Below are 26,332 nucleotides of genomic sequence, written 5' to 3' on the forward strand. Positions count from 1 at the left end.
AAAGAATCAGCACAAATCAGAGCAACGAAATCAGCAGATTAACTGTGACAATTTCTCAGGTTAGTGCAGAGTTGAAGACGACACCGCGCAGGTGGAGGAGAACGTCAGCTCCACCCACACGTAAACGTCCCGTTTCACGCCGAGCGATGCTCCGCTCACAAACTAAAAGGACTCACAATCAGCTGTTTGAGGCCGTTGAAGGACTGATCCACGAAGTTGGCTGTGAGGACCTGACGCTTCGCGGCCGCCGCCTCTCCCAGAAAACGAAGCATTAGGTCCTTGACGGCGTCGCCCTGTTTTTAAAAACACAGAAATTCAACATCATCCGAAAGCAACAGGACAGAAACGTCCTCGCAGTCACCTGAACACGAGCATGGGCGGGTTTACTGCTGAGGGATCAGAGTTCCTACCTGCAGGTTGTCAAACTTGAGTCCTGGCATGGTCAGTCTGCTGCTCTCCAAGTAGGCGGGGCCGTACTGCTGCGTTGCTACGGAGATTAGCACCTTCCTGGTCTCCTCGCACGGCAGCCAGGCATCGTGGCGCCTGTCTGCCTCGTTCAGGCTCAGCGCCGTCGCAAACGCGTCGTCGCTGCCTGAAAACAGCTGGTTGAAGGGCTGTGGTGGGACAGCTGGAGCTGAGGTGGGGGCGGAGCCTGGAGCCGAGGCTGTTTGAGGTGTGGGTGGCTGGAGCTTGGGGGATGGTTCAGCAGGGGCGAACGCTGAGCTCGGTGTGGGAGCGCCAGAGTCCAGGATCCCTCCGGGGGTAGAGATAGAGGAGGAGGTGGATGAGAGCTTGTGGTCGGGTGCTTCGGCGGAGCCTGGAGGGATCTCAGCATTGGGGTTGGACACGGAGATGAAGGAGGAGGGGGCGGTAAAGGAGTCGAAGAAGTCGGACGCCGGGTTGGTCTGTCCGTTATCTGTGAAGAACTTGCTGAGGCTCGGGCTGGGCTGGCACACAAGCGCCCCCGCCATCTTACTGGGCGTCACGGTGTCTTCGCCGCCGCCCATGCTGAAGCTGGGCGACTTGATGAGGGTGGGCTGGAAGCCGTCGGGCACTAAAGACTTGGGCTGGGTGCCCTGGCTGAATATGGTGCACACGGGGACAGGCTCGTCCTTTGGTTTGGTCGCTCTGGTGATCTCCGGCGCCGCTTCCTCGCTGCGACTGTCAGACAGACTCTTCACGTCACCCGGGGAAACGGCGCTGGTCGCCACTTCCTCTGGTTTTTCCTGCGAGCCTCCGTCCTCCTGCTCCTCCACCAAAACTTTAATCTCAGTCGTATTCTGTCCGATCTCGCTCTGCTCCTCTTGGTTTCCCTCCACCGCGTTCTCCTCCTCCTCCTCCTCGCCTCCATCCAGGAGGGAATCGATAGGCACCACGTCATCCTCCTCGCTGTTATTGGGCGAATCAGAAATCATGACGCTCTCCATCATCTGGTCGTTGAGCTTGTCCATGAGGCTCTCTGAGGGCGTGGCGCTGCTGTCCTCCTGTGGTGTGGCAAAGTCCCGACCTAGATCGATGCTGTCCTCCTGGGGCAGACCACCGTCTGTGGGCGGAGTCTGACCTGTGGTCGCCTCAGGAGGGGCCGGAGCCGAGACTTCCTGGTTTACATCCTCTACGGCGATGTCCAAGGAGACCGGCCGCTGGGCGTGAGCTTCCCCGCTGTCCATCTCACTGCTCTGCACACAGAAACACACAAACACATGAACCAACAATTCCTCTCATTGTTGTGTGGCGTTCCTGTGAAGCAGGAACACTCATTTCCTGTCATTCTTTATTGTTTTCAAATTTTATTACAGGTCTCTGCGTCACGGGACAGAAACATCAGGTGAAAGAGGACAAAAATGTCCAGTTATGATGTGTAATTTATGCCTGTAGAGGAAAACTACAAGCTGGAAACAAGTAGAAAGATGTTTTTAGGGTTGGTGACATCGTCTCACTGTTGGTGTAACGTGAACTGTAAAACTAAACTTTCAGAAAGTTTGACTGTCAAAACGGTGTAAAAGACAACAAAAGAGATTCAGTCATTAAGACTCCAAATTTTTGGGACAACTTTAAACTTTCAAAGATGTTTAAAGAATAAAGTGAGAGCTGGGACTACAAAGCAGGCGTGCCAACGGCGGGAAAAAAATTCCACCCTCACCGCTTCCACAGGAATTAAGAGGATGAGACGCAGGGAAACATTGCTAATCAAATGCATTTATTAACTGATCATCATCAGGGTGAGCACCTCTGTGAAACGAGAAGTTTGGAGGTCTGGAGCACTAAGATGCGTTCACGCAATGACACAATCGTCTCAGGAGTGGACGGCCCAGCAAATTCACCCCGAGGTCAGACCCTGCGATGCTCAGGGAACCAGAAAAAGCTGCATCTGAACAAAACACAAGACCTCTGGAACAAACGAGACCAAAGTGCTGCTCAAAGAGCTGTGCATGAACGAATGCTGCAAACCTCAACGACTGAAAGAAGAGCGGGCCAAAGCTCGCCCACAGTGATGACACAGACCGATCACCGCAGGTGTTTATTTAAAAGTAGTTACTGCGTCCTGATATTTTGACTGTAGGATCTGTAACCTCTGAGGGTGTTTGAGGCTACCTCGATTAAACCGTGGTTAAACGTGTGGTTGCAGTGACCTCTGGGCCAGCACAGCTTGGTTTCTGCCCGTCAGCTCTTTAAACAGCCTCCAGGAAGCCTCTGGTGTGGTTTATTTTGAATGTCAGATACCTTAAATCAGCATGAATCCCACTTCCTGTAGTCTCGTCGCTTCCTGTAACTGTAAACACAGTATGGTCTCTCCGTCTCTGTCAGCACTGAGCTGCAGCACCAGAGCTGCTCGGCCTTTTATTCACGATTACACAGGAGCCGGTACTCGGATTACCAAGTCGGTAAAACCGGTTATTGGGTCTGTCTGTCATGCTAGTGCTACTTTAGCCAACTAGCTCAGGTTAGCCAGCCGAGCCGCTAACCGTCAAATGCCGCTAACAGTGTTTTAAAACAGCGCAGAGCGTCTTCAGCTGCTCCGCTGCCGCTAACATCACCGCACAAACAGCCGCAAACGCATAAAAGACCAGGAAGAGAAGCAGGACGGACTGTTTACTTACCGTACTGCAACCTGACAGACGCGCCTGTAACACGCATGCGTCACACAGTACAGCTACTAGTACGGTGCGTCAGAGAGGACACGTTTCATGGTTGCTATTCCGGATCTTCTTCTACGTTGTTTTTAAAGCGTAAGTGTCGTCACACGGCCGTCGTTGCGCATGCTATCCGTACGTTTCAGTTTTAAATCGCGGAAGTGAGGCGCTGTGTTGTGTTTGGAGCAGAAAGGAGCGCAGAGGCGCTTTCTGAGCGAAGCCTTTCATTAAAAGAATCAAACCGCGCAGAGGACGCAGCGCAAATGGAGGACGACGCTCCCGTCATTTACGGGCTCGAGTTTCAGGTGCTGCTGCTTCACTGCGGCTCCATTCATTCCCGTCGAGCTGTCTGTCAGCTGCCTCTGCGCTGGAATCTTGTATGTAATCCTTACTCTGTACTTCGTTACTCCGCAGGCTCGAGCTCTGACGGCGCAGACAGCTGAGACCGACGCTGTTCGCTTCCTCGTGGGCACGCAGTCACTCAAGTTTGACAACCAGGTGAGAAGCACCTGTCCACAGGTGACGGGGAGCTCGGGATTAGGCGAAATCATGTAAATACTAAAAAACAGGGACCCGGGGGAGGCGTGGAAACATCACAACAAAAACACTCCAGTAATTTTTAATATTCGTACAGTCCCCAAATATATGGTAGCGGTGTGCTGCCTCCGAGCCACAGAGCCTCCATCATCATAGTGCGCCTTTGGAGCTGGGGTAATAAAACACGGCAGGAATTTTCCAGCACACCTTTCCTTCCACACCTGTGATTCCTGGTTTTCCAATGAAATAAACAAATGTGTTGCCATTCTTCCTCTGTGGTCACTGCACCCCTCTTTCCCCCATCTTTTTTCCTTTATGGACTTCATTGAACGCTTGTTGAAGTAATGAAGACTTTTGGATACTTGTGAGATTACACCTTTTTGGTTTCTGACTTATAAGCATTTATAAAGATAAACGGCCTTGCTGTAGTGGTTCTTTGAGTTTTAATGTTTTGAGTATAGAAGTTTCTTAACTGAGCAGCAGCCAGACTCCTACCAGACAAAGACACAAACTGATGGAAAAAGAAACTTGGAGAAATTAATTTTATTCATCACTAAATCACAGCTAAGATTTAAATTTCCTCCCACTTTGCGACTTTAACGGGTTTCCTGCTTACAATGGGCCTTTAAAGCTGATTACACACATAACCATGTAAATAAGGAGTGTGTTTATTTTAGTAAAAACAAAGAAATACACCTTTTAGACCCTGAGTCATCTCAAGTCCAGACCCCAGCCACCTCCTCCCACTCATCTGGGGGAGCACCGAGGTGTCTGGGTCCGCCTCAGGGCTCCTCACAGTAGGACGTTTATGAAACGGCCCGCCCAGGAGACGTCCTGGTCTCAGTGTGGAGGAGCAGCGGCTCTGCTCTGAGCTCCGGAACTCCTCACCTGATCTCTAAGGGAGAGGCAGCCGCCCTTCAGAGGAAGCTCCTTTTGCCTGCTTGTGTTCACAGTCTTGTTCCTTTGGTTCCTGCTCGGCTTCTTTCTCCTCCGTGAAGCCCCACCTTACCGTGCAGAGGGGTGTGTGTGTCCCAGTGTTGTCAGGGTGCCTTTGTCCTCTGTTAGGGTCTCACAGGACACCTGGAAACAATGCTTCTGAACTGTGCCTGTACATACATATGAGAATTTAAACATTCATTCAAATGAAGTTTAATGAGGTTTAATGCAGGGGTGTCCAACTCCAGTCCTCAAGAGCTGCTGTCCTGCCATCAAGGATGCATCTGAAAGCTGCAGGACTGGAGGTGGATCCCTGGTTTGATGTGTTTGAAAGCACTCAGCAGGTTCAAAGGAAAGGACGCAGGAAATCAAAATTCAGTGTCTCTACAGACCTCCAAACCAGGGGTCAGAGGCCAGATATGTAAAGTAATCAGGACTTTCTGTGTTAGCATCCTCAGAGACGCTGTGTTACAGGCAGCTGAAGGCTTTTATTCACATGGTTTATGAGTTTGTAACCATGTTATAGACTCTATATTCAGCTTTAAAGATATTGATGATTAATTATGTGTTCAATGGTTATATTTAGAATTAATATCAGCTCCTCTCCACATGGACGTCTGAACTGTTTGTGTGTTTTCTCTGTGAAAACGTGTGTGTGTGTGTGTGGTGCGTGTGTGTGGTGCAGGAAGAATGAGAGCATGCATGCACATCTTGCAGAGGTCATTACGGAGACAGATGACAGAAACAGTTGGCTCTAAACGGGGGAGAAATAATTAGCTGTGTGAAAGCGAGGGAGAGATTTGTGCCTTGAATAAGCGAGCCTGTTTCCTGGCAGACGTCAGTGTGAAAACAGTCTGGCACCGAGCGCAGACGCGCTGCAGTCCAAGTCTTGTTTAGCGAGGCTAACGCGCAGCTCGTCGGGAACGGTGACAACGCGTCCCGGTCGATCTGCGGGATTTCTTATTGCATGCCCGAGCGCCGTCCTCCTAAACCTGCTGCAGATTTCAGTCGTGTCGCTCGTTTGTTCAGCGGGCTGTTTGCTTTAAAGGCCGACGGTGAGACGTGTCAGTCCCGATGACATCACAGGACGGTCAGCTGATGCCAGCTTTACCTCCATACCGTGAACATGTTCCAGGACCTCCGGCTACACACACTGGGGGGATCATAACTTCACACATGCAGCAGATCTCCGCGTGACATGAAACAAAACTGCGACCAGATCAGTTTTCACACTAAATCATCACTAAAATCTTGCATGGCTTCATGAATGATCAGCTGATTCTGGTGGAAAGACTGACTGGTGTAACCTTGAGTCGGTGATGGCTGCAGTTTGTGATCCTGCTGGTTTTACTGGTGTGTCGCGCTGCAGGGCTGCGGGCCTTGTTCTAAAGTCTTTGTTTCCTGGGTTTCGGGGGGACCATTGAATCAGGAGCGCGGTGGTCGTCAGCACCGGTTCGCTCGGTTTGCTTTGAACTCCCATGAAAACCATTTTTCCGATTGCCATTTCAGCCCCGACAGCTCGTGCTACACCCGTAAGCCCGCTGCCCTCTCCACCTCCCATTAAGCGTAATGCGGAGTGGAAGTATCTCCACACGCCGAGCCCCTCTCAGATCCCTCAGAGACCAGTCGCTGCGGTGACAGATCGTGGCATTTAAGGCCGCTAACGAGATAAAGCGCCCGAGCTTGGCACCTCTCGCCCGCTCGCTGCTCCTCCTGCTTACTGTCATCAGTGCGGCTAAAGAGCTTTGCTGCAGGAGCCCGTGACGCGGGGTCCACGAGCCAGGCTCGTGCATCCCTCACCCCCCTGTATTTTACCAGCTCCTCCTCCTCTTCCATTGGCACATAATTAAAAGCGCTGGGCCGGCTGCCCGAGCGGCTGAAGGCTGTGAGTCACTCTCCAGGCTAGGAAGAACGGGGGATAAATCACCTGGGGGAGGAGGGCCGGGACTTCTGTCTCCTCTCTCACCTAGGTTCATTAGGGGGGGGGGTAGACCCTATTACCGGGCCCTCCAATTACCCTGTCCCGCCGGCCTGAATTTATTTGTACTGCTCCCCCACCGCCATAAAATTATAACTTTGCCTAATAATTTTTTGCTCGTCGCAGTCCAACTCAAGGTTAATAGCCGCCGAGCTGACTTTGAGGAGGCTGAAGGATGCTGCCACTCCTCCTCCACCTCCTCACACCTCCTGCTTTCATCCTCTTGTTCAGCCTGTAAAAGTAGTGCAGGCGAGGGGAGTGGAAGTGCCGGGAAGGAGTTATTGTCCAGCGCAACCCCATTAACGATCCCCCGAGGTGCCGTAAGTGTCTTTCTTATGGGAGAAACCTCCATTAATTGTCTGATCAAACCTTGAGACCCTCACTTTTTTACTGCGGCGCGGGCCCTGAACCGCATTCAATCGAGGACCCTCTCAGAATAGATTTCCATCTAATGAAAGGAGCGCAGCGAGGAGGAGTTTCCATTAACTTCTCCTGGATAAAACTTTGGCTTGTTTGTTGAACTCGTGCGCTGTAAAACACTCAGCGGTGTTTTCAAGTGCGCTCCACGATTACTCCAGCTCACAGCGAAGGCACTGCGACTCGTGCCGGAGAGCCTCGCTGGGACGCCGAGCCGGCTGCACGCTGGCACAAAAGCTGGTGAAAGGAGGCGGACATTTGAAGGACGTTAAACGCAAGAATTCACTTCTCATTTCACGGTGAAAAGTGCAGGGTCAGCAGCACGTTACCCCCAGAATCAGCTGGTTTCATAGTAACTTTAGCCGCGGCACATTTTACCTTCAAACTATCAGTTGTTACAGAATTACACACGTGGGTCCAAATTTGGTGCTTTTTGATAGTTTTTCCAGCATTTTTGGTCCATTGTAGCTCCATAACAGGAGACGTCCACGTTACGCCTTCGCGGCTGGAAACATAAAGTCTGTTAAAGGTGGAGCCAAATCAGTTTAACATCCACCCTCAGAGATAAAAATCTGCTGTCGCTGATTCGCTCTGGGTCAGAATCATTTTCCTTAAATTCTTTCTGCTGATAAATGGAAAATGAAACAATATTTTCTTATTTGTTAAGACGATTTTAAAGTCTTCATTTCATGTCTGATAAAGTTCGCTCGCCGCCTGTTTAAGTAAAGAGAGTCTGTGAGATGAAGCTTTTGTAAGCAGAGCTCGGAGAAACTTTGTGAAGTTTCCTGAGGAAGATGGGAGAGTTTACAGTTCAGGTGCTGAAGATGGCGTCACAGGCCTCCTGAAACGTCCACAGTGTCCACGGAGAAGGATGAGAGGGATGACACGTGTCATCTCATGTAGCGCTGTGTAAAGAGAGCCAACGCCGCTGAGCCCTCATCGGTTGGCTTTCCTTCCCCGACGTCTCCAGCGTGAATCCAACAGCTCCTCTCACAGTGTCTTAATCGCTGCTTTGAAGGCCAAATCGAGATGAAGATCTTCAGCCGTGTGAAGTTTACGGGGTAAAAAAAGAAAAAACTGAACCAAAGCGACGTCTGCCTTGAAATTACTTTTACTGTCACATTAAAATAAAAGAGGAACTTTCTTCTTCTTCATTCGGAGGAATCAGAGGCGCTTTGAACTGCAGTCGGTGTGAGTGGAGGGAGTTGCACCGGGTGTTTTTCAGCCTCATCCTCAGCACATCTCTGCTTTTCTTTCAGATCCACATCATTGACTTTGATGATGAGAATAACATCATTAATAAGAACGTCCTTCTGCACCAAGCTGGGGAGATATGGCACATCGGCGCCAGTCCTGCAGATAAGGCTGTGCTTACCACCTGCTATAACAAAAGTGAGTCCCACTGTTTCCTTCTGTCTGTGGCTCCATTCGCTGCCTCTTTATGTTCCTCTTTTTTTTCTGTGTGCATATATTACATCCTCCTCTTTTTATTTCCACTTCTTATGTCTAATGACCCTGTGCAGCCGCGCTGTCCTCACAGGCCTAACGTCAGCAGCTGCGTTATATATCAGACTCTGATAGAATCGATACTAATCTGTGAACACGAGGAGCCACGTGAGTCTCGCTGTGGCAGGATGAAGGTCACACAAACGTTTTGTTGATCTTTATTTACAGAGAGTCTGCTCGCACGGGCCCGCCGGTAACCGGTAAAATGAAAGGAGCCGAGCGGGCCTCGGCTCTCGTGACAGGAAATGCTGTTTTATTTAAATGAGTGCAAGTTTCCACTATGACGCACATCTGTAGGAGTCTGGGAGACCGACTGCTGCAGATTCCCGTTTCTCGAAGTAGCAGCTGCTCAGCAGGTCGCAGTTTGTTCGCATTCTCCAGGAACGGCGACGCAGAAACCCCAGATCACCCAATCACAATCTGTCACCACAGGACGCACCATCTAATCTTCATCAATAATCAATAATAAAGATGAATAATGTTTGAGTATTTTATCCATCAACTATATACTGAATGACTCGTTCACTTGCATTTAGTAGAAGCTTATATGAGGAAAACAGCTGATAAACGAAGCATCTTTGGCGTGAATCAGAAAAATCTGTGCTCAGAAAGACAAAAACCTGAAGTAGAAGATGAAGACCGATGTCTCCACAAACCCGACAACAAACAGAAGGAAAGATGTAGCAGACGCCTCGGCAGCACGACACAGCGGGTAAAACCCACGGACCCAGCTTTAAACTGAAAACTGGAAGGACCAAGATCCCCTTCAATAAAAGGTTGCACGGGCGTTTCCCACCAGCGAACCGTCCCAGTGAGCTGCCGTCGCTCTAAAAGGCTTTTTTACACAGTGAGCGAAAAAACTACACGAAATTCAGAATTTTTCAGATTCAAATTCGTCGTGAGGTGTACGCACACCGAAAGCGAGAATGCGCCGTGAATAAACCGGAGTGGACGAGAATCAGTGACGAGCTGATCCTGATGTTCCTGAATGACAAAAAAGAAGAAATGCAGATTCTGGTTCGTCTTCTCAGGACCGGGCACAGCAGGGAGGAGTCGCTGGTTCAATCCCAGAGTCGTGCATGCTTCAGGATGTCCGCGGGGCAGTCGGGAATCCCTCCAGAGAGCCGACTGACCCGTAGCCATGTGTCTGAGGTCAAACAGGTTGCATGTTTCAGTCCCAGTGAGCGTTTTTGAGCTGTGAGCGCACTTGTTGCCAAATGCAGTGCTCTAATTGGTCAGATTTGAGACACCACATCATCGCTGTGAGTATCAAAAACATTTTTAACACACGAGTTGTGAGCTTTATATTAAGCACTATAATAAATATCACGTGACCCACAGCTAAGAGTGCATGAATCCAGCAGATGTTTTTGTAACACAGCCGTCGCCCCCTGGTGGCCGTTAACTTCCGGACACTACGTCGATCTTTTAGGATGGTTTTTGTTTGTTGCGTGAACCCAGACGTTGCGTCGCTCGCTCGTTGGTGCCCGATGCCCTCTGGTCTCGGTCGCACTTCAAAACGAACGTTTGAGTCTCCCCGAGACGTTCGCCTGGATAAATAAAGGCTTTTAATAAAGCTAGACTGGTGGAGTTTGAGCTCCTCTGGAGGATAGAAGGCGGAGAGGAGACAGCCGTGTCAGGTGGGACTCGGGGCGGATGGCTCTGGGACTGGGTGTAGTCTCCACGCTCCCCCCTCCATCTCCGTCTGTCTGTCAGCTGAGTTCTGCACGCTCGAGTTCACAGGATGACAGCCACGGTGGACGGCCCACCACGCGCCGCTGCCCACACCGACACCGGCGCAACCCAAATATATAGAAACACAACAGGCAGCACACTGCAGCGCATTAATGCAGGGCTTGCACAGAGCCCCGGCGTTTGCTCGGCCACTTAGTCCGAGCGCAGGCTCCTCTAAAACCACTCAGGAAATCTGTCGACTCGTGTCGCCATGCTTTTAATTTGACAAATAGGCCCCACGCCTGCCCACGCGCTGCCAATACGTACACCAAAAAGAAATGAGTCTTTCTCTCCCCGTGCTCTCCACCCGCAAACTTTTAGTCCAATTACCGTATGACTGTACTCTACTCTACATTTACTCCTCTGGTTCCAATTAGCAGCTCCAGCCCTGGCGTGGATGTGCCAAAATAACTCGTTTATTATGTGGATTAGGAAGAGAGTGTAGTCACATTAGTGCCTGTACATCTCACGCACACACTAACAAAGCTTATCCTTATGCTCCAGTCACTGGTTTAACCTGCTTAAGAACGGTTTCATTTATTAAGCAGTGATTCAGCTTGAAACTGGGTGACAATGAGGAAAAATAGAAATTCAAAAAACAAACATTAGCAGCGCTTAGAGATGGACTACTTTATCCACCTGGAATGTACTCTATGCACTATGTTTTTCATGCAACACTTTTTATTTCCAGAGTTTAATCAAAGTTGAAAGTTTGGCAAAATGTCTCAAAATATCCTGATTTAGATATCGGGGACTCGGACCACTGTCCCCACAGTATCAGTAAAACAAGAGCACCCTCCTCCCTAACACTGTGTGTGTGTGTGTGTGTGTGTGTGTGTGTGTGTGCAGCTAGCGACAGCAGGGTGGTGTCCTGCGCGGCCGTGTGGCGGATGCCCTCTGACTGGGAGACAGGAAACCACGAGTCACCTGACGAATCCGCCCACAACCCCCAAACCCTGGAGCTGCTCTGTCACCTAGACGACAGCACCCACGGCAACGCTGCCTGGTAGGTGTTGCCGGGGAACCGCTCAGAGTCGTGGCACAAATGATGCAAGAGCTCCTTTGATCCGCAGTAATGTGTTCGACTGCTTATTAGAAGACGGGGTGTTAATAATAGACTCCAGGACGACCTGCAGCTCACAGAGAGTCAAATAAACGACAAAAAACAGATTTCAAAACTCCTTTAAAGCTTTTCTCTCAATTCAAAATATCTTCAGCAAACTTTACTATCAAACGACACACTTGTGAGCAAAACTCTGCACGGAGCACAACGCAGGCTTTCTAATGAAGGAGGAGGCTGACTTTGAAACAGAGCGGCTGCAGGCCGCTGTCAGGCCTAAGATCAACTAGGCCCCTAACCCAGCAGGAATGTGAGTGTAGAGCTGCAGGTTCAAGTCTCTCCGGGTGTTTGCACTGTCATAAATAATGTGATCATTTATGTGTCTTCATTTGATGCTCCCAAAGCTTTATTAGATATCACATATTTGAGAGCGAGGCAGGAAGTCGTCATAATTACACTGTAACAAAGAGTCAGCCTTGGATTTTGTAGCTTTTGCCTTTCTGCAGATACTTGACATGAAGTTGAGGCTCAATAAAGCTAACACTGGTATGTTAGCACCAAGGTGCAACCTCTGCAGCTGAGCAGAGAAGCTCCAAAAGCTGCAGTTCCTCTAACGTGTGTGTCCTCCCGCCTGTTAGAAAGTCCTTAATTACAGATTAAAATGCTGTGTGTGTGTGTGTGTGTGTGTGTGTGTGTGTGTGTGTGGCAGAAAGAATTTCGAATGGCCGCCTGAGCGGCGCCCTATGAGTCCCGGTCCATTTCATTTCACTCTGGTTGTAGTCACGGCCCGATCCTTTTGTCTTACTGTCAGAGCTCCTCGCCATAACTCAGAGCCCCACGAGAGCCAAAATCAATGCCCCCCCACCCCCCCGCCTTTACTCCACTCTTCATTGTCCGCCTCATGATTGCGATCATTTTTAGAGGCACCAATCAGTTAGTGTGATGCATACTGCAGGTGTCTGCGAGGGAGAGATAAAGATGGAGGAGGTGAAGAAAACAGAAAGATGGAGGGTAGCTCAAGAAAGGAGACGAGACCGAGGAGATTGAATTTGTGCAGTTCTGTGTGTGAGTGTGAGTCTGTGTGTGTGAGTGTGTGTGTGTGTGTCAGAGGGCAGGTCAAGCAAGGCTGCTGGGTAGAGATTGATGTCTCTGAGCTCCACCATCTTAACACACCGAGAGCTGTAACCCTCACAAGGGCACCAAACTGTGTGTGTGTGTGTTGTGGAGTCTGGATTCAATGCTGTGAAGCCTGTAGCCTATGCTGTGCACTATTGGCTTCTCTAGATGGATGGCTTTGGTCTGTTGCCCACCTCCTCCATCTCTCTGCTACACACACACACACACACACACACACACACACACACACACACACACACACACACACACACCTTATCTAGTGTGGACTGTCATTCTGCACTGGTCAAGAGGGGACCAGTATTTCCAGTATTTTTAAGAAACAAAATGTAAAAAGGAAAATTTATTTTAGATCAAAAAAATACAAAATAACTGCAAATACAAAAACCCCCAAAACAAAAGCAACCCCGGCCCATGTTTACCCATCAGTCTTCCACAGATTGTGTTACAGCGCCACCTGCCTGTAGTCCTCATGTGATGTGAAGCTGTCACAAAGCTTGGTGGAAAGCTCTCCTTCCTTGCAGGCTAGCAGCTACATGGAGCCTGCAAGGACAGAAGGAAGGTTGCTGCTGCTGCTAGCACTGCTGTTGTTAGCCACAGTGTGCCATGCAATGTGACATCTTGTATGTGCGTGGTGTTGTTCATTGCATCAGCGATGTGTAACAGCAGAACCTGCAGGAGTGCTCGTTTTGACCCCGTCCTGCTAACAGCAGCAGGGATTGCAAAGACGTCATTTCTTCAACAAGTTGTTTTTACCTTTTTTGTCATTTTAAGGACATTTTGACAAAACGAGCATGTGGGATTAATTTTGGCTCTTTATTAGTTTTATAAATGATGTGGATCATTTTGTCACAGACGACAAAGGTCAGATCACATTAGCTGAAACCATCTGATGGCCCACTGCTCCTCCATCGCTCACGCACTCCCCACTCTGCCACGGTGAGCCTCTGCTTGTGTTGGTACATAGACTGTAGTCAACAGCAGTTACGGATTGGCTATATATAAATGATATACATCAGTAAATAATATATATCTTTATGACCATTTAAAATATCGCTATAGAAAATTACACATTGCTGTAATTTCTGCCCTCTGGACAAATAAAGAGCTTCTGACAGTGATTTAGATAAAAACTGATTGCAGCTTGTGGCAGGATTGTTCTCTGTGGATCATCCATGAGATATGTTTGATAAGTCATTTACAGCAGTTTAAATACAGGAAGTCACTGTTAGCCACGCCCTGTACAGCCCCACAGTAATTATTAATCTTTTCTCTAACTGTATATTTAGTCATCAATCACAGCTGTGCCTGATTTACTAAAATGAATTTGTTAAAAATCATTTAATCTCATTTAAAGCAGGACCAACACAGGACTGGAAGAATGTCCTCACTGTCGGTCCTGTGTCTGTGGATTTGTAATGACACAGCAGTCCACGGTTAGATAGCAACGCAAGTACACACACACACACACACACACACACACACACACACACACACACAGTGATAATGCTGGCAGCTTGCACCACCCATGCATGTTTGTGTGTGTAAGAAGACAAAGAGTAAAGAGATCTGAGTTCTTATGAGGCTTTTGTCTGTTTTGTGTGTTTGTTCACCTGCTTGTGTGTCCACTGTAGCGTGTCCGCATCCTTCATGTGTGCGTTTTCCGGTTGCCGGCAAGTCCCTCCACTCTCAGCAACAATAACACTTTTTTCTTCCCCAAATCCCCTCATTGTTTGGGTGGGCAAACATTCGAGCCTCTGCCCGTCGTGAAGCGTGCTCTGAATGGAAATATCGGCAAAGCACACCCAAAAAAATAAAAATAACGGGACTAAACAAACCTCGGGAAAAATCATGTTGTGTTTTTTTTCCCCCCTCTTCCTGCACTTGGTTTCGATTGGGAGCCTTGCCAGATGAGTGCATCGATTCCCGTGGAGCCATTTGAGCCAATCACGGCCCTAGGAGGGAGCGGTAAAGCGCAAAAGGCAGCGAGGTTGATTTTCTAAAGTGGGGTGTGACAGGAGGGGGTAGGAGGTGTTTATGGGGTGATTGTGTGTGTTTGTGCGCACACACACGGATGCAGCCATGTGTGTTATTGTTGTGTGGTCGTTTGTAAGGCCCGATGGGCTCTGCTCTCTGTCTGCGTCCCAGCCCCGTCATGCAAAGAGTCTTTGTGAGCCTTATTTTCACTGTGAGCGTCGCCTCGTCTCAATCAATTGGACCCCCGACGTGGGCTGTCATGTGGACTATCAGCCGTGTATGTGTGTGTGCGTGTGTGTGTGTGTGTGTGTGTGTGCAGGCGCTGGGCTGAAGCTTGTAGCTCTGCTGCTTTTTTCCCGTCTGTGACGGCAGCTGCTGCACAAAGAAATAATCTGTCTGCGGCTGAGCTCGCAGTTACCTTAAATGGTAATTCCAGTTTATTGTGAACCCCACCTCCACCTGTATCATTACAGGTGGAGGTGGGGTTTGGCTGTTTTCCACAGGGTGGTTTATGGGACTCCTGTACGGTCGGCACTGCAAAGCAGACTGAAACCTCTGGGGCTGAAAACTGAAGCTTTCTAGCATCCAGGACACAAAGACACACAGGAAACAGTCCACAGGTGGAAGATGTTAAAATCAAGCGGTGTCCTGACCCAGAGGGTCTAAACATAAGGCCCAGGGACCGTCAAAGGGTCCAATCCAGCCGATTGAAAGGCGAAAAGGACGTAAATTTGAGGCTGTTTTCACCAGTTTTACAGCCTGAATAGAAAAAAATCACCTGTTGCTGACATACAGCCAAATAAACGTTAAATAACAGAACAGTTTAGGTTTTTCATTGTGGAGGTTTCTATTTATTTTATTTTTTTCATTCGGGATTCTACTGTGAAGGAAAAGCAGGACTGAAAACGTCTTCTTTTAAGTTCCAGGGTAACGTGTGTCTGTAAGTCTGAGCTGTGCTGACGGCGTTCTGACTGCTTTACACTAAACAAAGGAAACAGGTTTGAGCCTGCGTCATGGTAATAGCATGTAAATATCCAGATTCTTGACTCTTTTCAGTTTGGGTGGAGGTTGTAGCTTAGATCGTCCCACTGGTGATGTCAGGAAGTGAAGTGGTGGAGATGCAGATGTGGCGAGTTTGTACGTAGCAACACTGCATTTGTCCGTCCGTCCTGCAGCTCCAGATGCTCTGTTTGTCCCTGTGTTCATGCCCAAGAAGGACCAGGGAGTATTTGTGTTGGCTTCTCTGTAACGGGGGATTAAACTCATATGGATGCAAAGCACAGCAGAGTGGGCGAGCAGAGAGAGAGTGCATGGCTCGACGTGGATATATGGGGCTGTAAAAGCTCTCCCAGCATACATTCCAGTACACAGCGTGCCAGCTTGTTGCAGAGCTCAAGGTCAAACGCACATAACTTGGAGTGTTTCATAAGAGAGAGAGATGGAGGGAGGCGAACTGTCTGCCTCTCAGTATTGCATGAATTAATTGATCCTACAGGGAACGATGGGCTGTGAATCCCAAAGCGGAGTGTGTTTTAATTGGTCCTGTGGTGTGCTGAAGTGTGTGTTTAGGAAGGAAGGAGCGGTGGTATCGAACATGCTGCAGTCGCTATCGACAAGGTCTATGTGGAGCCCTCAGTGTGTGTGTGTGTACTTGTTTTGCTACATTAAGGGGACAGAGTGTTCACAGGGCTTTTGTGGGGACTTGCCTTTCTTTTGGGGACACAAAGCATCAATCGATTGATCAGATGTTACCTTTGATTGTTAGTTTGGCTTCCAACAGTTACAGTTGGGTTCACGAGTTTTTGGATTATGCTAGCTTGAGTAGGGGTTTGCTTAAGTCTACCCTTGAGTTAATCTTATCCGGTCGTTAAGTGATGACGTGACGAATCCTACTTCCGGGCCTAAAGTAGTCTGCGTTTAATATGGCTTTTGTGTTGTTAACATGTTTAATGTTTTGTATTTTCTTCTATTTGATCTCAAAAAGCTCCTAAAACAGTCAGTGATCACTGTTGACCTCCCTCGGCTTTTATTACCACTAATCATTTATTTAAGCTCAGTTTTTAAAACCTTAGGATGTAACTACAGCCCAGCCCATGCAACAGTATATGAATGACTAACCTCGTATTGTGGATGGATTATCTCAGTTGTTCTCCTGGCTGAAGTTTGGTCCTTTTACAGCATCCTGCCATGCGATTACATTTGTTCCTGACCACCGAGAACACTCACGTTAACTTTTATCGAGTGGAAAAAAGTTAGCTTGTTTATATTATGCTAACATAGCTGTGCCGCTAGCGGTCACGTAGCACATCATTATATACCAGCTAGCCAAACTTCAGTAACCCTACAAACGTCACTGCTGTTTAGTTTTCTGTCTTCATTTATGTTGGAAGTGATAACAGAGCTGTACGTTTGAATTTGTTTCCCAAACCCCGCAATCAGGACATGCTATATTGTATTTAGATAGAAGCTAGCGAGCTAACTCCCTGCTAACTTCTAACTCCGTTAAATGTCATAAATTCCGTTTTCATGGATGCCTGGATGTTAAACTCAATTGTTACACCTGGTAGAGCAGAACGCTGATCATTTTATTAAAGATGAAAGACTTTAGACAGTTTTTCAACTCGTTTGATATATGGACCTGCAGCAGAGTTTAGGCCCAGACATGGCTAGTGACTAGAGATGGCACGATACCACTTTTTTATGTCCGATACCGATTCCGATATCATAAATTTGGATATCTGCCGATACCGATATGAATCCGGTATAGTGTGTTTTAATCAACAAAACTGTTTTTTAAAATATCTTGCTGCATTTTGTATAAGTTCATACTCAAGTTTAAAACAACAACTACACTAAAGCTATTCTGTTATACCTGTATGCAAAAAAAAAAAAAATTTCATAGTTCAGCAATACTGATCAATCTAATAAACTCAAACCTACACCATCCTCCCTATTCTGGTATTTTAAAGAGTACTTAGCATAAATATTAAGCAACCTAACTAATAGGGTTCCAACTCCCAGCAACAACAAAAATAAATAAATAAAAAATAGGGAACCACCCCTCACGCTCCACCTCATGATGCTTAACCCTTTAAGACCTACCATAGAACCAAGTCCGCCAGAGCTTATATCATATTTTTACATGCTGTGGAGCCATTTTTGGGAGCATTTCAAGTTGCTATACATCAATACAACCATTATAGCCCAGATTTTAATAATATGTATTCATTAAGTGCATAGTAATTACATAAATTGCAAAAAAGTGCAATAAACTACAAAAAAATTGAAAATCGTTTTTGCTTTTTTAACATATATTTGTAGTTAGAGAAATTTAAGAGGCTAATCCCGCAAAAATGTAAATACAAAAAAGTTGCACAAAATAGTTTCCCACCACAGGAAATTTATTTTGAGTGTCTTCATAGTTTTATTTTTGAAATACACCAATTTTTATACACTGCAGGAAAAACGAAAATAAATATTATACTGCAAATTTGCAAAAAAGCAGCATATGCATCAAAATAAACTATTTCCAGCAGTGCAATATGAGTCCTAAGCATCCCAGAAACGACACAGAAAGTCATAAAGTCAAAGATAACTTTTAAAAAGACGAGTATAGGCCCTGAGGCCCTGATAGTAAAAAAGACTACATTTCCGCAAAAATGACGTCACTTCCGGTTTCGGGCAGGTAATGGCGGAAATGCAAAAGTTCGCGCTGACGTCTATTCCAACGTAGGAAGTGTTATGACCAGCTGATTGGATCGGTAAAGCGTGTTTCTGGAATATTATGTTTTTGTTCCTGCAAGCGCTTTTTATGCAGTTTTTGCAAAGCTTTATGTGGAAGGAAACCGTGACCTAGGACAAGCTGATGGCATAAGATGTAAGTACAACTCCTCCGGTTTCATATGCAAAAAAAATTTTTGCGCTAGCTTACGTGGTTGCAGTGCTACCGGGATTTAAAAATAGTTACGCAAAACAGAGCGTGCCCGCTCCGATCGGCTGTAAAGGGTTAATCGACGTAATCAACCTTAATTTGATGCAGTGTGGAAAAAAAATGCACAGAAATCAATTATTTTTCAAGAAATATTAAATAGATTCAACATCTTTCTTCAACAAAATTGCAGACTGCACAGATGGTACCTTCCCAAAGGAAAAAGTACTATAGCTTACTAGGGTATATATATTAGACTTAATAGTCACTATATACAGTAATTGACTTCTATTCATTTTACATCAAATTAAAACTTTGGCTGTCAGATAATTATTTATTAAAAGCTAGACATTTTAAATGAGAATAAGAAAGAAAAGTATGTCTTTGTGCCCCCTTTTCCTTGTTAATGCCCTATCGGGCCCCCTGGCTAAACTTTGCTAGATCCGCCCCTGCACAGTTACCAGCCGTCAGCTACGTAGAAAAAGATCCTCGAGTAGAAAGTAATATTAAATACATTCTAACAACAGCTGATCAAGCTTAAACGTGGTTTCCTCTTTCTGGTGCAAAGTGGGCCAAAAGCAAACAAGAGACACGGACTCGCTACAGAAAAGCCGATCAGCTGATCATTAAGCAGTTTCATGATTGAAGTAGCAGCAAGAAGAGGCAGTCGCTCCATATATCGTTTAAGCTTAATGCAGGAATGCTTTACAAACATTCAGAGATGGACTTACACACTTGCTTTACTTCTCTCGGGATAACTTTGTCAGAGATGAAATGCCGGGTTGCTAGCGAAGCTCCAAATGCTATCCAGACCACCGACAGGTCCCGCATGCCACAGCCGCTCTATCACGTGATGCATACTGCTCCGACGTGCTAACGTTCTGAGGTGAGTTACGGCGTGTTGCAAGTTTTGTGAGGTGCTTTCGTGATATTTAATGGATCGGATTACATTTTTTATTTTTCTCCGATATCCGATCCAGTAATTTAGGTCAGTATCGGACCGATACCGATACGTAATATCGGATCGGTCCATCTCTATTAGTGACGTCAGACTTAACGACCGGATAGTGAATTCAGTTTTACGTTTTGGTTTTTTTTAGATTGAGATTAAACATACTAAAGAACTTGGTTGGGAGGATTATTCATGTGGAAAGATTACTTGGTGTGATACGTGCTGCTGGTATTTACTACCTCAGTGCATATTCTCTGTTTCTAAACAGTGGACGGACAGTGAAGTGTTATCAGTGAAGATTAAGAATAATCCAGGATGAGCATCATGTGATGAGCTGTTGCACCGTGGATGGATGCAGATATATTCGTGCTCTGCTGTCCTGTAAGATGCAGTGTTTCCAGATTATGGCCCATCTTTGTTTTCACTTGTAGTTTGTTGCGATCTGCTCAGCCTACCGTTTAGCGATGCAGTTTGTTTATGGCTACATTTAGTTGTCCGGCCTTTGAAGGTGGCCTGCTGCACAGGTTCTTCACCGAGTGTGAGAAATGCATTAAGGGAGATTTAGAAAACCATCTTCCCTTTCAGGCTGCAGGGTCTGACTGTGAGTCAGTGTGAAGTGCTCCTAAATGACAAAACGAAGGCTGCGTGCTGTGAGTGCGTCCATGACTCGCTGCTCCTCAGGAGGGCAGTAAAAGCCGCCCTCAGCAGCTGTGATTTCACAGCCCTTATAAACTCCCCTCCCTCCTTCCGTCGCTGCTCCACCTTTTCTAATAGCACTGTGCGTATTTGAAGCCTGGATTAAGCCCAAAAGCAAACTTTAACTTCCCCTCCTTTCCCCTGTCATTTCTTTTATCTCCCCTGAACACTCTCACCTCCTCTCTCTCCTTTTCAAACGCTGGCATTGTTGCTGCCGCTGACAGATGAGTCCAAGGAAATGAAGTTGTCTAATTGATGAACTCCTTAAATAAATGGCATCATTTAGTAAAGCTCTAATCGCAGCGGTTCTCTAGCCGTGACAGACATCCAGATCTTCAGCCAGACCACGTCTGCATCGCGCTGCTGACATTTTACATCCTCTAACCCAGATTAGACGCAGCTGAAAAGTCACACTAAATCAAAACCCTAACGAGCATATAGCAGCTTTTCCCGGCCAAGGTTGTATTTAGCTTATTGCCAGGTCTCTGACTGCACTGACACATTGCTTTTAGAGCTGGCAGGACTCGGGTTAAAAGCAGAGCTTTCTCGCTCGGGCTGTCGTCTTTCTTTGACCACGCGGTCGCTTTCTGTCTCGATTTAGCTGCTAAACCATCCAAACTAAGAGGAGGGAACAAAAGCAAACAAGTATCCAGGGAATGATGAACAACAGTTAGTGTGGTGTGCAAGGTCTCTCCAGAATACAGAGTTTAAGTAGAGCGCAGAGGAGAGGCTCGCCTAAAGAAGCTGCAGCAAAAGGTCGATACTCTGCAGACGGGCGTGCGCAGGAGGAATCAAAGCGTGCAGTAAACGCTCTACTGTACTTTACTGCTGCAGAGTAGACTGACAGAACTGGGTCCTCTGTGCTCACCGGGCTGAGCTTATGTGCTTTTGTCACTCTCGTGGCTGTTGTGCAGAAAGCTGCTAATGTGACTAAGAGCACTCACAGAGCAGCGTTTAAAGTGCACTAATGGGCTTTTTTCTCCTTTTTATGAGTGTGATCAGAAAGTCCTGATGCTGATTTGATCAGATCACCTACTCGTGCACCTCTGGACTGGTCTCGGCACTGCTGCCATCTTTAACTTGTCCCGATGGTCCCTGCACTTGTCGGCGTGGGGATCCACGGTAACGCCCTGAGACACCGGAGGGACGTTCAGAGGAGATGGATCTGAAGTTCAGCGCGTGCCTTCTCATAGCGGTTCAAAGCACCGTGAGCACTCAGGAGGCCTTATGGACGCGCAAACACAAACTTTGTGTGCCGTGTGAGTGATGTCAGAGTAGCAGCCGTGCTTCAGAGGGGCCAGAGGGGCGTGGCACGATGAGAGCGTCCAAACTTAAATTGTGGGAGGAGTTTCACCTGTACGAGTTTAAACATGGCCAGGGTTTCTAATAATGAGATGAGCGTATGCTCAGCAATCAAACACACACTGCGTGATGTCACCGTGAGGGTACGGCTGGCATACCGGGACAGCCAATCAGAAGAGAGTTGTCTTTAAAGAAGGAGCTAAGGCTGCTTGTTTCAGAGGGGCTGTGCTGAGGATCAGTGTGAGATACAGAAGGATTATTATGACCTGTGGATCATGCAAAGCTGCTGTAGGAGAGCACGTGATACCTTGTCACGATCTATTTAGGCTAATCATGCTGGAAGCAGAGTGCACCAAAGGTTTTACCTGACTGAAGCTGTGCTGGAGGCGTTCATGTTTCATGAGCACCTGAGAGTCCGGAGAGGCAGGAATACCACAGTCGTCATAGTGCCACCTGCTGGGAACAGCTGGTTTATGAGTTCACCCTAAATTGTGTTAAAGCGTGACTACAGCCTCGCTCCAGCTTTATTTAAAAATCTGCCTCCAGCATCCGGCTCCGGTTGTTTGTACCCGACAGGCGGATTAAAGGATTTGGCATTTTTTAAAGGTATTATTTTTCTTTTGTTTCTGTTTGGTGTGTTTGGTTTTTCTGTAAATGGGTAGGTCAATACCAGTTTGGCGCTCCGGTGAGTATTGGTGGCAGCAGAACAGCGTGTGTGGATTTGGCTCAAAATAAACTACAGCGAGCTTATGTTAACAAAGGAGCGTGTAGCCCAGTGCAACAGAATGACTCACTGATGGGTTTTCAATAGTTTAGACAACAACAGGGCTCCATGGCACGGAGGAGTGAGGCGTATCGCAGCTCTGCTACACAGAAAATCACCGCTGATGGTTCTGCTCTGCTCCTCAAAACTCCTGACACCATTAAACGCAGATTCAAAGAACCTGAAGTTGGTTTTGTTTGCTGGAAGTACAAGCAACCACTGTGATGTCATCCACACCAACAATAGCATGTTTGAGGTTTCACTGCCAGAGATACGTGCTAATATGAGCTGACACTTCATGGATGGTACAGGTAAACTCACAGCAGCCGCATTATTGATCCGAATGGTCAGATGGTGACAAAGATAAGAAGAAGAGAAACACGTGATGGACACAGGAAGTAAACAGACTGGTGTGCACAGAGGGTCAGTTAGCAATCGAGACATAGGTGGGAAGAATAAAGGTGAGTCAGGCGGTCGGGGGAAAAGAAGAAAGAACTCAAACACAAATGACTAACTGTAAGTAAAAAGGAGGGCAGCATAAAACAAAAGTCCAACCAACATCCAATGGCAACCGACAGCTGCCTGTGTCGCCGTGCAGCTGTCAGTCAAAGAGGCCACGCCGCTAATAATGCAAGATTTAAGCCTTAAACAGCTGTTGTGAAAGAGGAAATGATCTAAGAGTCCAAAGAGTTTGTGCATCAGGCTGTAAACATGTTTGTTTCTGCTCTAAAGTTTTAACATGAGTCTGTGGGGACCGACCCCCTGCTGCCCCTGCTGGACACTAGAGGGACTGCAGGTTTCGAGGTCAATCCTTATTATTTTAACTGATTTCTTATAAATTTTTTTACTACAAATGATTTTGAAACACATTCATCTTCTTTAAACATGCAGAACACAGCTGTGTGACCATCGCTGCGGATGTCACAGACCCCGCCCCCTGTGTGTCTGCAGCATGTTTGCGCTCGATTTGACTGTGGCCCTGTGCTTCTGTGTTTGTGTCTTTTGTGTATGTACAGCGTGCTGTGGGAGCCCATGGGGGACGGCAAGCGCATGATTTCATTGGCTGATAACCATGCGCTGCTCTGGGACCTGCAGGAGAGCTCCACACAGGCCACGGTGAGGAAACTGTAAACCAGAGGCACGCACGCCGTATCGCACAATAGCTAACTCATTATTTGATAACTGCCATATCGTCCTGGTGTTATCAGACGCACACATCCTCCCTGTGTGCGACAACAGCACAGCGTCCACTATTCATCCTGACACACACACACACACACACACACACACACACACACACACACACACACACACACACACACACACACGTGCACTGTGGCTGCTTTAATATTATTCTGGTCAAGCTGCTCCTGCTGTGACAGTAATAGTCTTGTTTAATACGTACGAGGGAAATCGCTCCATCTCCTTTCACAGTTCACTGAAGTAGAGCTGCTGCAGTTATACATTAAGTTTCACTTACAGGCGCTGCAGTACACAACCTGATGTATGTGTGAGGAACATTACACACCACGCATGAAGCCCAGCGTCTCTCGAAGCGCGCGCGGACGCCGCTCTGCTGCTTCAGTAAGACCGACTTTCGTTAATGACGCTTTAGTTAGTCGTTGTTTTGTGTTAACAGACGATGAAATCAGAATTGTTGCATAAACTTTATCCCCTCGTTTATTCATTTACCCACCGCGGTCGCGGTTCAAGCGCCTGTTTTCCTGTAACGTCCTGCAGCTCTGAAACCTTCATAAGAGAATCCACTCAGCGTGGACGTGAAACTGAGGATCAGGACTTCTCCACAGCCAGTAATCCAAACCAGGCAGCAGCAGATTAGTGACCGGCCTCGTGCTCTGGGTGGATCGTCTCACATCTTCTCCTGGATCCATTTTTGGCGTCTTCTTCCTGCCCTGTGATGGCGTCTGTCTCTGCACTGTGATGCACTGCAGTGACCGTTAGCTCGTGCAAGTTAGAGGTTAGAGGCCTGCACAGGCCGGTCTGCGGTCTCATATACAGTTTACTCAGATATTTATTCCATGCCTCAGATAATCCGTCATTCTGACACTTAGAACTTTGACCTGAAGTCCGTGAACTCATCAGAGAAGCGTTTACAGTGAGGAGAGCCTGCAGAGGTGGACGAGCTGCCGATGCTCACAGTCAGACTGGCTATATTGGAGAAAACATGATGAAGGAAGACCTCAGAGAAGATTCACGGATGTAGTGAAGCACGAGGGGCAGAGTTAAGAGCTCTGTGAAGGAGAGAAGTCCTGGACTCTTCTGGTTCTACCAGTGCAAACTGGGAGAACCCACTTCAGACCAGGATCCCCTGTTACGCTGCAGACGCCTCACACTCGAGACTTTCACTGCAGTAAAAATAAAGCGTCAAGTGTGTGGCTGAATCGTGCGTGGACCTTCCTAATGCAGGGTGAAGAGGCTCTTCACTGTAAGCTCTCAGTCTTCCAACCTGCCAGCTTTGCCCTCAAAAGGCCCATTATGTGTTTAAAGCCTGGAAATAATGGCGTGCGTCGGGCGCGCGCGGAAGAAGTAATAGAGCGGCGGCGTGGGTCGGCCCCGGCTTTCATGAGTGTGTTGTTCCATCCGGAGCGATGATTCTAGATGAGTCATTAGTGATTCATGCACTCGTTTAGTGATTCACATAAAGGCCAACCAGGTCACACACACACACACACAAAAAACACACACACACCTTTATGTGTGTGTGTGTGTGTGTGTGTGTGTGTGTGTGTGTGTGTGTGTGTGTGTGTGTGTGTGTGGTCATTCACGAGCTGCACTGTTGGAGAAGTCGTTCCAGGGTTTATCAGTCGAGCTGCATTCACCAGCAGCTGACCAATCAGACGTAGGGACAGGTCTCCGGGCAGAGGAGCAACAGGTCATCTTCAGCATGAGTTTCTGCCCTGTGATTGGCTGATTAGATGTTTGAGTTGATGAGAAGCTGAGCAGGTGTACCTTATAAAGTGGCAGGTGAGTGTGTTTGATTTGACGGGACAGTCAGTTCACGTCATTATCATGGGCGTGTGTGTGTGTGTGTGTGTGTGTGGGGTGTAGCTCAGGTGGCAGAGAAGATCAGCCACTAACCAGAAGGTCGGTGGTTCTGCTCCAGGCTGCATGCCAAACATCCTTGGGCAAGATACTAACCCCATGTTGCTCTCCGATGCATCCATCGGAGTGTGAATGTGTATGAATGCTAGATACTCAGCACTTAAAGCACACAAGAAGTGCTTGTGGGATGAATGGGTGTGATTGGCTGCAGCTGCAGCGTCCATCTCCAGGGCCTGATTCGGTGAATGAATTAGTTGTATAAAGTTTGGTGCTCAGATAGAGTAGAAAAGCGCTATATAAGAACCAGTCCATTTACCATCAGGTTAGAAATGCTTCAAATCATCCTCACCGATTACCGATGGCCTCCACAGACACGTCGCAGGAGGACACGTTGCAGGAGGACCTGCAGACTCCTGCAGGATGCTGTCCCGGGGGGAAGTTCGTATCTGCAGGCTACCTCAGTTTCCCAGGTCTGGAGGTCAAGACCAGCTCAAGTCAATGTTTAATGCTCTATAAGTGGAAGATGCTCCCTGTACATCAAAAATGAAGGGCGGCACATATTCCACACGTTCAGCGTAGAGTTTGCATCTTTGTGTTTCACAGACAGGAAGTTTCAACAGTCGGAAAACACGGAACACCACGACCTAGAGGGAGGACACGGCAGAGGGCAAGGAGACAACTGAGGTGTTCATAAGATGATGATGATGAGAGGCAGACGGGAGGATACAGAGCAGGAACAAGGAAGTAATCTCAAAGCACAAGAGACCAAAGACTATCAAAATAAAACAGGAAGTTAACTACACATACATTTACAACCCGACACAACTAAACGGAGGAGGAAGGGAACACTAAAGGGAACACTAAAGGAAACTAATCCACCTAAAGTCACCTGGAACTGAAGTAGAGACACAATAATCAAATATGGAACCAGCGATCGGGAAAGAAGCCCGATGAGGAGAGAGGGATTCCTTCGGTGCCTGTCTGTCACATGGTGGCGTGTTCATCTCCAGCATGTCCAGCTGCAGCGTCCATGTCTGTCTCCAGGGCCTGTGCTAGATTACTGTGTGTGTGTGTGTGTGTGTGTGTGTGTGTGTGTGTGTGTGTGTGTGTGTGTGTGGCGCTCATCAATTAGCCCAGCTGGTGGGACTGAGTGAAAACATCTTGGCTGACTCACACACACCTTGTCCTGCACATCTGCTCCACAAACGCACACTAATG

General features: G+C 47.5%; 2 protein-coding genes across 4 annotated transcripts in view; one reads left to right on the plus strand and one right to left on the minus strand.

Annotated features, from left to right (window-relative positions):
- Positions 1-3,162, minus strand: part of trappc12 (trafficking protein particle complex subunit 12) — a 29,293-nt gene extending 26,131 nt beyond the window's left edge. Inside the window, exons 1-3 of one of the 2 annotated variants that reach the window (XM_085441698.1) lie at positions 3,099-3,162; positions 411-1,676; positions 177-293 (exon numbers count right to left, since the gene is read on the minus strand). In XM_085441698.1, the coding sequence (XP_085297824.1) occupies positions 177-293; positions 411-1,667 (1,374 nt within the window). In that variant the 5' untranslated portion in view covers positions 1,668-1,676; positions 3,099-3,162. Of the gene's footprint in view, positions 1-176; positions 294-410; positions 1,677-2,721; positions 2,784-3,098 lie in introns of those variants that run through there. The other variant, XM_085441699.1, reaches the window with a different exon arrangement.
- An 88-nt stretch (positions 3,163-3,250) lies between these two features.
- The window catches only part of eipr1 (EARP complex and GARP complex interacting protein 1), a 49,945-nt gene continuing 26,863 nt past the window's right edge, over positions 3,251-26,332 (plus strand). For both annotated transcript variants that reach the window (XM_085441701.1, XM_085441702.1), the window contains exons 1-5: positions 3,251-3,436; positions 3,546-3,629; positions 8,259-8,391; positions 11,089-11,245; positions 23,068-23,167. In XM_085441701.1, coding sequence (XP_085297827.1) covers positions 3,395-3,436; positions 3,546-3,629; positions 8,259-8,391; positions 11,089-11,245; positions 23,068-23,167 — 516 coding nt within the window. In that variant the 5' untranslated portion in view covers positions 3,251-3,394. The remainder of the gene's footprint in view (positions 3,437-3,545; positions 3,630-8,258; positions 8,392-11,088; positions 11,246-23,067; positions 23,168-26,332) is intronic.

Source organism: Copadichromis virginalis, linkage group LG19, assembly GCF_057382275.1.
Source record: "Copadichromis virginalis isolate Kocher_CV1m ecotype Utaka linkage group LG19, C_Virginalis_male_GT1.1, whole genome shotgun sequence".
NCBI classification, from domain to species: domain Eukaryota; kingdom Metazoa; phylum Chordata; class Actinopteri; order Cichliformes; family Cichlidae; genus Copadichromis; species Copadichromis virginalis.